Source organism: Sebastes fasciatus, chromosome 3 (genome assembly GCF_043250625.1).
Source record: "Sebastes fasciatus isolate fSebFas1 chromosome 3, fSebFas1.pri, whole genome shotgun sequence".
Lineage (NCBI taxonomy): Eukaryota > Metazoa > Chordata > Actinopteri > Perciformes > Sebastidae > Sebastes > Sebastes fasciatus.
Window position 1 is genome coordinate 37,705,043 of NC_133797.1, and position 11,560 is coordinate 37,716,602.

Sequence of the window (11,560 nt, forward strand, 5' to 3'; positions counted from 1 at the left end):
GTGTTTGATTAATAAGCTGCATGTCTCACTGTATAGAAGTGACTGGGATCATTCTTTTATGGGTAAGGCAACATCAGGTCTGACTTAAAAGTGCTTTGTAAAAGTAAATGTAACAAATAAACACATTGATATAAATTTACTGAATTGTTATATACAGTATATATATAATTGTGTAAACCTTTTTAATGCAGCAACAAATTGGTCAAAACTTAAACAGGAATTAAAATTCAAGTATATAATGCGTATAGTATATAAACCAGAAATTGTTTGAATAGCTCTGCCCCGTTGTCACCGATATCCGATCCAGCTATTTAAGTCAGTATCGGCCCGATATCTGATCCGGTATCGGTGCATCCCTCAATTTTTTAAAAGCTGTGTTTACGGAAAAACAGTGATTTAATGTTTCATTTCTACGACGGCATAATAGGACCATTGTAGGGTAAAAAAAAAAAAAACGGACCCGAGGTAGGGGGGTAATCTTCCGAGAGAAAACTCTGAATTTACGATATTAAAGTATTCCATTTTTCAAGAAAAAAAACTGAATATTCACTGAGATTAAAATGATAAATTTACGAGAAAAAAAACATAAATTTAGGAGACTAAAGTCAAAAATTGATTTTAACAAGAAAACAACATCCTGATGTAAATGATGATGTGGTGACTGCTTTAGTGCATTAGGAACTAAAATACAACAGACAGAGGAAGGATATCTTCAAGTTCCAGTGCCTCCTCACTAATGTGTGAGTGTGGCGTGCCGTTTACTGTTTTTTTTCTTGTTAATTTGTGATCTTTTTCTCATACATTTCTAACTTTATGATCTCAGAATATTTGTTTTTTTTTTGTTAATTTAGGACTTTATAATTTCAGAGAATATTCAATTTTTTCTTATTAATTTGTGATTGCTTTCTCATATATTTGTGATATAATAATCTCAGAGTATATTCTATTTTTTTCTGATTAATTTGTGACTTTATAATCTCGTAGAATATTCTAGTTTTTTTATATGTATGTATATACAGCTCTGGAAAAAATTAAGAGACCACTTCAAAATTCAGTTTCTCTGGTTTTACTAATTATTTGTATGTGTTTGAGTAAAATGAACATTTTTGTTATATTCTATAAACTACTGAGAACATTTCTCCAAAATTTCAAATAAAAATATTGTCATTTAGAGCATTTATTTGCAGAAAATGACAACTGGTCAAAATAACAAAAAAGATGCAGTGTTTTCAGATCTGGAATAATGCAAAGAAAACAAGTTCATATTCATTTTTAAACAACACAATACTAATGTTTTAACTTAAGAGTTCAGAAATCAATATTTGGTGGAATAACCTTGATTTACAATCACAGCTTTCATGCGTCCTGGCATGCTCTCCACCAGTCTTTCACATTGCTGTTGGGTGACTTTATAACACTCCTGGCGCAAAAATTCAAGCAGCTTGGCTTTGTTTGAGGGCTTGTGACCATCCATCTTCCTCTTGATCACATTCCAGAGGTTTTCAATGGGATTCAGGTCTGGAGATTGGGCTGGCCATGACAGGGTCCTGATCTGGTGGTCCTTCATCCACACCTTCACTGACCTGGCTGTGTGGCATGGAGCATTGTCCTGCTGGAAAAAACACTCCTCAGAGTTGGGGAACATTGTCAGAGCACCAAAGAAGCAAAGAAGAGCCAGGCTGAGGTTCGCAAAAGACCATAAGGATTGGACCATAGAAGACTGGAGTAAGGTCATCTTCTCTGATGAGTCCAATTTTCAGCTTTGCCCAGCACCTGGTCGTCTAATGGTTAGTCGGAGACCTGGAGCGGCCTACAAGCCTCAGTGTCTCGCACCTACTGTGAAATTTGGTGGAGGATCGGTGATGATCTGGGGGTGCTTCAGCAAGGCTGGAATCGGGCAGATTTGTCTTTGTACTTTGGCTTGATTCATGCGTCCTTCACAAAGTTGTCCTTGAAGAAAACTTGCTTCCTTCTGCTCTGACAATGTTCCCCAACTCTGAGGAGTGTTTTTTCCAGCAGGACAATGCTCCATGCCACACAGCCAGGTCAGTGAAGGTGTGGATGAAGGACCACCAGATCAGGACCCTGTCATGGCCAGCCCAATCTCCAGACCTGAATCCCATTGAAAACCTCTGGAATGTGATCAAGAGGAAGATGGATGGTCACAAGCCCTCAAACAAAGCCAAGCTGCTTGAATTTTTGCTCCAGGAGTGTTATAAAGTCACCCAACAGCAATGTGAAAGACTGGTGGAGAGCATGCCAGGACGCATGAAAGCTGTGATTGTAAATGAAGGTTATTCCACCAAATATTGATTTCTGAACTCTTCCTAAGTTAAAACATTAGTATTGTGTTGTTTAAAAATGAATATGAACTTGTTTTCTTTGCATTATTCCAGATCTGAAAACACTGCATCTTTTTGTTATTTTGACCAGTTGTCAATTTTTTCCAGAGCGGTATATATGTATATATGTATATATATATATATACTGTATATATATTATTCTTCATGATTCATGATGGCGGCTCTCAAAGCTGCAGTGCTTGAGGTGAACTCATGGTAACAACCGGCTGTCCGGTGCTGCTGCCAGCTCGGCCCATCCTCCTCCTCACTCCCTCCCTCTTCCTCCCTCCCTGCTGGTCCCCTCCCTCCTCCTCCTCCTCCCTCCCTGCTTGTCCCCTCCCTCCTCCTCCTCCTCCTCCTCCTCCTCCCTCCCTCCCTGCTGCAGCTTCAGGAGGAAGCTGGTCCTCCCTGCAGTCCGTCAGATTGCAGCAGACTGCAGTCTCTCTCCATCATCTCTCTCCTCCTCTCCTCCTCCTCCTCCTCTTCCTCCTCCTCCCTGCACTCCCTCGCAGGTGGAAAAGACTCACACGAGGCCAGGATGATGTGAGTATCAACTCCGTTATATTCTAGTTAAAATAAATACCACAGCAGAGGATTTCAGGAGACTTTTCTTCAGTAATGTTTGACCACAGCTGATGTCTATGTTAGGGACTTTTCTGCAGCGTCATGCACAGGCAAAGTTGATGTTTGCGTCATTCTGATTTTTATTTGACAGGCTGCTGTGACATGAATCCAGCAGCAGATAGACATGAAACTGAGCTGGTGATTGTGTGTTAAATAACCTTACCTCTTCTTTAAAACGGGGCTGGTTGTTACATCCAAATTTAAATGAAAGGTTGTGATGAAGGTGATTATGAAGGTGATGATGAAGAGGATGATGTAATGATGTAATGAGCTGTTTCTCTGTGACCTCAAAACGTCTTTGATGTTGAGAAGCCGAGCCTGATGATGCAGCACATCTGAGCAAAACGTGTCCCATTTCATCTCTGCAGTGCACACACACACACACACACTCACGCACACACGCACACGTATACACATTAACACACAGACACACACACACACACACACACACACACACACAGCTTTTTAAAATCTGCCATCGACATTTTTATAATTTGTTATTCTTTGTCATTGAACAACATCAGCCTGCTGTTGTTCTCTTACTGGTCCATGTGGTGGAAGAAGTACTAAAAGTACTAATACCACAGTGAAGAAATACTCTAAAAAAGTCCTACAGTAAAAGTCCTGCTTTCAAAATATTACCAAAAAAAGTACAAAAGTACGATCAAAATATACTTAAAGTACCAAAAGTAAAACTACTCATTCTGCAGAATAATCTATATTATATTATTGTATTCTAATAATTGATGCATTCATGTTTTCATCACTTTAATGTTGCAGCTGGTTAATTAGTTTTTTGGATATTTTACAAATTTGTCTGATAATTTATTAATATTTCTCTGATATTTTACTGATTTTTGGGGGGATATTTTACTTATGTATTTTGGATTTTTTACTAATATTTTTTGGGGGATTATTACCTCCGCCGAGGCCGAAGGCCTAAGAAGGAGGTTATGTTTTCACCGGCATTGATTTGTTTGTTGGTTTGTCTGTTAGCAGGATTACTCCAAAAGTCTGCGATGGATTTGAATGAAATGTTTTGGAGGGTTGGGGTGTGGCACAATGAATAAACCATTAGATTTTGGTGGTGATCCAGGGGGGAAGCGACGTACATGAATCCTGCCTTGGCGGATGTCTGCGCTCTCCGAGTGCACTTCTAGTTTACTAATATTTTGGATATTTTACTGATATTATTTTGGATATTTTATAAATTTTCATCTGACACTTTGCTAATATTTTTCTGCTATTTAACTAATATTTTGGTATATTTTACTAATGTTTGGATATTTTGCAAATATTGTTTTGGGATATTATACTGATATTATTTTGAATATTGTACAAATTATTGTCTGACACTTCACTAATATTTTTCTTCTAATTTACTAATATTTTGGGATATTTTACTAATATTTTTGGGACATTCTATTAATATTTTGGGGATATTTTATTTGTTCAACACTTTACTGTTGCAGTTGGTAAAGGTGGAGCTACTTTTAATGACTTTATATACTGCTGAATAGTTTAATCTATAATAAAACATCAGCATTTATTAGTTGATTATATTTTGTTTTAATAAAATGTAAAGTAATTTAAGTTATCAGAAGTATAAAGCAGCATTTAATGGAAATACTCCAGTAAAGTACAAGTACCACACAGTAAATGTACTTGGTTACATTTCACTGCTTGTCGATTCACGGTTAAACTATGAGATCATTTGAAATGTATAATTTGTCCTTGTGTCCTTCGTCAGGATTTTCCTCTCAGTCTGGGCGCTGTTGGCCTTCGTGGTCTCTGCTGAAGGAAGCGTTGGGTAAGTCGATCGCTTCAGATAAATGAACTACAAGGACAAAATGATGTGGACACCCGAACACTACACCCATGTGTATATTAAACTACTACAAATTAATTGTTGTATTGTTGAGAAGCCAGATCAATGCTCATTCTTAAAAAGCATCTTAAAACCGAGTTGTCTTCTTTGGGTTTTCATGATTGTATAGCTTTTACTTTGTGGGTTAGACACTTAGGACCAAAAGTAAACAACCCTGTCTATGTACATGTAGCCACCCAGTGTGGCTGGATAATAAATAATAATAATGGATAATAAAATGACGCTATCATCAATCTGTTACAGACCAAGCACCAACACCAGCTTCTGCACCGAGTCAAAGGAATGTCTGGAATATCAGCTGGTCTGCAAAACAGATGAATATGAGGTGAGTCAGTCAAGCAGCACATACAGTGTAACCTCCCATGACACTCGTTTGACACTGATTTGTGTGTTTGTGTTCAGGTGCGACACTACAGCCCCACTCGCTGGGTGTCAACAGATGCCGAAGCCTACTTCATGGGTGTGGGAGCAGCCATGGCTTTCAGGAGACTCTTCCAGTACATCACTGGAGCCAATGATCAAGGTGAGGACCGATTGTCTGATAATTTATTGATATTTCTTTGATATTTTACAGATTTTTTTTGGGGGGGGGGCATTTTATTTTTATTACTAATATTTTTTATGGATTTTTTTTTTACAAAACATTTTTGGGGATATTTTACTGATATTTTGGATATTTTATACATTTTCATCCGACACTTTGCTAATATTTTGGGGATATTTTACTCATGTTTTTTTATATTTTACTAATATTTTTTGGATATTGTACAAATTTTTGTCTGATAATTTATTAATATTTTTCAGATATTTTACTAATATTTTTGGGATATTTTACTAATTTCTTTTTTTTAATTTTACTAATATTTGTTGGATATTTTACTGATATTATTTTGGATATTTTATAAATTTTCGTCTGACACTTTGCTAATATTTTTCTGCTATTTTACTAATATTTTGGGGATATTTTATAATTTTTTTTTGGATATTATACTGATATTTTGAATATTTTACAAATTATTGCCTGAGAATTTTTTTTCTGCTAATTTACTAATATTTTTGGGATATTTTATTTGTTCAATACTTTAATGTTGCAGCTGGTAGACCGGATCGAGGCAGAACGAACTTGTCTTGTACTTCTCATTTGTCCTTTTTTCTTCCTACTCCTCTTCTTCCTCCTTCTTCTTCTTCCTCCTCAAAATGCCCGGCCCCGACCCACAGCTGCACAGCAGCTATAATTTCCTGTGTGTTTATCTGTGTGTGTGTTTGTGTGTGTGTGTCGTCGGTCAGGCATCCAGATGGACATGACGGCCCCCGTCCTGGTAAAGATCCCAGAGGAGACCAAGATGTGGGAGCCCGCTATCTACTCACTCAACTTCCCGCTGCCGGCGGCCTATCAGGAGAAGCCGCCCGCGCCCACCAACGACAAGGTGAGCCGGCAGGTGGTGAAGAGAAATAGCCTTTAGTTGGTTCCCATAGAAGCCATTTCATTGTAGTGAGACCACTTTTTTAAACTTGACCTCACCGTATAAAATGACCTTAGGTGACCTCTAGGATAATCACGTGTCTACTAGTATTTGAAGTAGTATATTGTGCTGCCTTGCCTTCTCTCTGCCGTACCCGCCTACTGTGATGCATCATGTGTCGTCTGTGTCTCCTGCCCAGCTGTATTTCACTGAGATGCCAGAAATGGACGTGTATGTGAGGAGTTACGGAGGCTGGATGCTGTCCGTCACCTCCAGGCTTCACGCTCACCTGCTGACTAAAGAACTGGGCAGAGTTGGAGCCTCCTACAACCACAGCTACCACTACGGAGTCGGCTATGACAGGTAGGGCTGCACGATTATGGACAAAATGATAATCCAGATTATTAACTAACTTCCTTCTTGTTTCTTGATAATCACTTATGACTATCTCATTAACTGTTGTGTTCGCCTCTCTTGCTCTTTCCTGTGTGTGTGTATGTAGTCCCTTGAAGCTGTTGAACAGGCACAATGAGGTGTGGTATGTGGCCGAGGGGCAGCCGGTTTGCACAGATCCACAGGAGCCGACCCCGGCACACACCCCCAGGCCGACTCTGACCAACTCGCCCACGGACTCTCCGTCTGAACCTCTCCCACACACACTCTCCGACTCACCCGCACTCACCCCCTCCAACCTGTCCTCATATGCAACATCCAACTCCTCCGACACACCCGCTCTCCCCCCATCTAACGCCCCACCTAGTCCTTCATCCAACCTGCCCGCTGACGCCGCCTTCAGCCATCCCCCGACCTCGGCCCAGATCCTGCTGGACCTGACGACCAACTCCACCGACCCCGCCTCTGTGAGCCCGTCCCTGGAGCCCCAGTCTGACGGCGCCCTGGGGAACAGCACAGCCCACAGCTCTCTGGGCACACAAGCTGACAGTAACCCTGTGGTGCAGCCAGACGACGCTCACTAGCAACAGAGAAATGAGCAGCTTTCCAGGTATATTAACACGGAGTCTAAATAGAAAAGGAGCAGTGGAGATGTTGCAGAAAAGCTGTTCTCTTCCTCCTTATCTCTCTATTCCTGTTATTACACTAACTCCTCCAGAGGTGTGGACTTGAGTCACACGACTTGGACCCGAGTCACAAATTTGATGACTTTAGACTCGACTTGACCAAATCAAAAATGACTTGACACTCGACTTGGTTTTTAAAACCAGTGACTCGTGACTTCACTTGGACTTGAGCTTTTTGACTTGAAAACAACATAAAGTGTGTGCACGAAGACGATCAACTGCCCGGTACTGGAAGTAACTCCGACAACGTTGAAGTTGGATTTATTTACTTTCTGAGAGATCCTTTATTTGTTTGTTTGGTTAGAGGATTTACTCGTGGGGGGGAATAACTGAACTGAAAAAAATCTCCGTTCAGCGTGCGCCATCATCCACGTGTATTTGTTTTTATGTTCAGATCAGCAGTACGCAGCGGAGCATCGTAAAACATTTCATTCAAACTGGACAGAAACAAAATAAAACTCACCTAAACCTTCGTCGTTACTCTTTCCAACAATCACCAAGTGTGCTTTGGTCAAAGTCAACTCTAATTTCACTGAGTTTAATGCGACAAAAACGCAGAATCTACGAGGTGTGTCCCCCTCCCTCCACCCCCCGCTCTCTCTCTGTCCCTCTCTCTGCTGGCAGAAGGAAAGAGGCTGGGTGACGCTTCATGAACGCGTCATCAGTTACACTGCGCATGTGTTATAGCCTGTGGTGTTAATGCACAGGCTGAGCGGAGTTATCAAAAAAAATTCCTGAAGCCAGATCATGATCCTGATCGCCACCAATTTCTAATGGATTGCTCATTGTGTCACACCACACCCCCACGGACTTTTGAAGTAATCCTGCTAACAGACAAACCAACAGTGCCAGTTACTCTCGTTAAAACGGCATGACATTTGGTGAGGAGCGCATTATGACTTGTTTGGGACTCAAAAATCAAAGTCTAGGACTTGGGACTTGACTCAGAACTTGCCTGTCTTGACTTGGAACTTGACTCTGGACTTGCCTGTCTTGACTTGATACTTGATTTAGGACTTGTCAGTCTTGACTTGGAACTTGACCCGGGACTTGCCTGTCTTGTCTTGGGACTTACCTGTCTTGACTTGGGACATGACTTGGGACTTGCCTGTCTTGACTTGGGACTTGACTCGGGACTTGTCAATCTAGACTTGGAACTTGACCCAGGACTTCTTGTCTTGACTTGGATGTGACTTGGGACTTGTCTATCTTGACTCTGGACTTGAGTTCAAAGACTTTAGACGTACCTGTGACTTGGTCCCACCTCTGAACTGGTCCTTATGGCACTTAGCTATGTGTTCTATCACAGCTTTGCACCTGCAGCTTCCTGTATCAACACGCTTGTCCACGCTGTCGCTCTGAGCTCATCATACAGCTGCATCGTAGCATTAAGTCAGATGAATGTATTAGTTATTATTAGTATTGCTGATTGACCCAGCTACAGCTGAAGGCAGAGAGGATAGACGCCGTTTAATATCAGTTTAACCTGCAATCTGTCTGTAATTGGTAGGTAAAGTGTATGCTGGGACTGACCGCAGTAGACTGATATATCAGAGGAAACAGTCATGATGTGTTCTAGCTATTCTTGTAAATGAACTTTGATGCTGTAATAAGTGGTTCTTCTTTTTCTGTCAATAGTTTCCAGCCATAACAACCTGCAAGCTTCTACTCTCTGTTTAGCTCCAGTTAATTTCATGATATCTGTGGCACCATATTGGTGGATCATTATAGATTCAGTGTGCACATTCATTGGGATCTTTGGTGCAGAAGTACTAATACTGTATGGCTCTATATAATAGTAGAGTTTATGACATTTTTTTTACCTTTTTTTCTCAGTATTAGTGCTCAAAAGTGCCTGTAAAACTATTGGCCTTATGTTTAGCGACACTTATTATCTCAGTATTTAAAATCATTACAATTACACTAAGCAATTTGATTAGATTTGTTTGGCTTGTTTGCCATGTTGAGAGCCGTGTGGATCATAATATGCTCTGAATTCCGTATAGAGAACCTTTAACAAAAACGTGTTAGTCAACTTTAACCTAGTTTTTGCACACTGTAAAAAGTAAAACCCCCACTTCTGCCCAAATGTTTAAACCTGGACACACTTTTCTGGAAAATCAGTCTGCAGCAATCCCTAATCTTAATGTAGGTAGGACTGCCCCAAAGATCCCCAAAAACACACGGCTGATCAACCAATGCAAGACGAGCTACATCAGTTAATAAATGCCATTCTCTAGCTATGTGTCTCTGAGCTACATACTGTGTGTTTTTTGAGGAAGGTGCAATAAAAAACCATAACAAACTCTTGTCGGACTCCTTGATTTATTGGTGTCGTTTGGAATTGATTAACCGAGAGAATCATTTACTTATGTGTCCTTATGTTTACGATTTGAAAATTCCTTACTTTGTCATTAGCAGGTGGTGGTATCAAGAATAACACTGTGGAAGACAGCAGCACACACTTACCTAAAATAACAATAAAATATATAATACAATTATGCAAATTAAGTACAATAAAATAAATGACTCAAAATATCAATAAAATATAATCAAATTAAATACAATAAATCTGTTATTAATAAAATAACAATAAAATGTAATAAGAGTATACAAATTAAATACAAAAAATAGGTGATTCATAAAATATAATACAATTATGCAAATGAAATACAATAAAATCTGTGATTAATAAAAAAACAATAAATCTGTGATTAATAAATAATAAAATATGATAAAATTATGCATTGTAAAAACGTCATAGTATAGTATATTGAAAAATTTCATGAAAAAAGTCATAGTATAGTATGTGAAATATTTTAATGATAATGGTCAAAGTATAGTATGTCGAAAGTTTTTATGAAAAAAGTCATAATATAGTATATCGACAAATTTAATGTAAAAAAGTCATAGTATAGTATGTCGAAAAATTATGAAAAAAAGTCATAGTATAGTATGTCAACAAATTTCATGAAAAAACGTCATAATATAGTGTGTAGTATATTTCAATGGAAATAGTCAGTATAGTATGTTGAACGTTTTTATGAAAAAATTTCATAGTTTCAAGTCATAGTTTACTATGTCGAAAATATTTAATGAAAAAGTCATATAGTTCGCTGAAAATTTTTATGAAAAAACGTCATAGTATAGTATTTCATAACTTTTAATGAAAAAAAGTCATCGTATAGTGTGTCAAAAAATGTCATGAAAAAACGTCATAGTATATTATGTTGAAAATATTTATGTAAAAAAGGACATAGTATAGTTTAGTATGTTGAACATTTTTCATGAAAAAAGGTAATGGTATAGTATATCGTGAAATTTGATGTAAAAAATTCATAGTATAGTATTTTGAAAAATGTTCATGAAAAAACATCATAGTATAGTATGTCGAAAATTTGTATGAAAAAAAGTCAGTTTATTATGTCGAAAAATTTCATGAAAAAATGTCATAGTATGTCCAAAAAAACTCATAGAATAGTATGTCGAAAAAATTTAAAAAGTCATAGTATAGTATGTCCAAAATTTTTCTCAAAAAGTCAAACCATAGTAAATCGAAAAAAGTCATAGTATAGTATGTAAAAAAGAAATTCATAATATAGTACGTCAAAAAAATAAGTCATAGTATAGTATGTCCAAATTTTTTTTTTTTAAGTCAAACTATTTTACATCTAAAAAAGACATATTATAGTATGTCGAAATTTTTTTATGAATACATACATTTTTTTTTAGGGCATCAACCTCGCATTTACGCATGTGTTGTTGAATAAAAAAATTGACTTGTAGTGCAAATAAAGACTTCAGTTCAGGTTGCGGTTACGTGAGACACAGCTGAGACGGAGCCGTGCAGACTGCTGCTGACCAGATTAAAATGAGAGCGGATCTGCAGAGTAAAAACACCCTCTGACACCCTCCAGTCTGGACATGCACGGGGTGGACTGAAACGTATTTTTTTACCGTGTTACAATAGAGGGGCATTTGATATGATCCGTGACCTTAAAAATAAAGTGGGACAAGTGGGGAAAGTGGAGGGGCCAATGGCCCGTTGGCCCCCCTACTTACAGCACCCATGCTCTCATCCAGATCTCATTCTTCAGTGTGAGAAAACCAGGAAGAACCAAACAATACACCAAGAGGGAGAAAAGAACGAAAGAGAGAAGCAGC

General features: G+C 38.4%; 1 protein-coding gene and 1 long non-coding RNA gene across 2 annotated transcripts in view; one reads left to right on the forward strand and one right to left on the reverse strand.

Moving 5' to 3' along the window:
* Positions 1-151, reverse strand: part of LOC141765002 (uncharacterized) — a 228,867-nt gene extending 228,716 nt beyond the window's left edge. The window contains exon 1 of the long non-coding RNA XR_012593345.1: positions 123-151. This is a non-coding gene — a long non-coding RNA (uncharacterized LOC141765002). The remainder of the gene's footprint in view (positions 1-122) is intronic.
* Positions 152-2,726: 2,575 nt separating this feature from the next.
* On the forward strand, positions 2,727-9,702 carry soul5l (heme-binding protein soul5, like). Its single transcript, XM_074630792.1, has 7 exons — positions 2,727-2,885; positions 4,717-4,776; positions 5,098-5,179; positions 5,257-5,377; positions 6,142-6,281; positions 6,517-6,680; positions 6,820-9,702. Exons 1-7 carry the CDS (start codon positions 2,881-2,883, stop codon positions 7,292-7,294), a joined length of 1,047 nt encoding a protein of 348 aa, XP_074486893.1. The 5' UTR covers positions 2,727-2,880; the 3' UTR covers positions 7,295-9,702.
* The last annotated feature ends 1,858 nt before the right edge of the window (positions 9,703-11,560 follow it).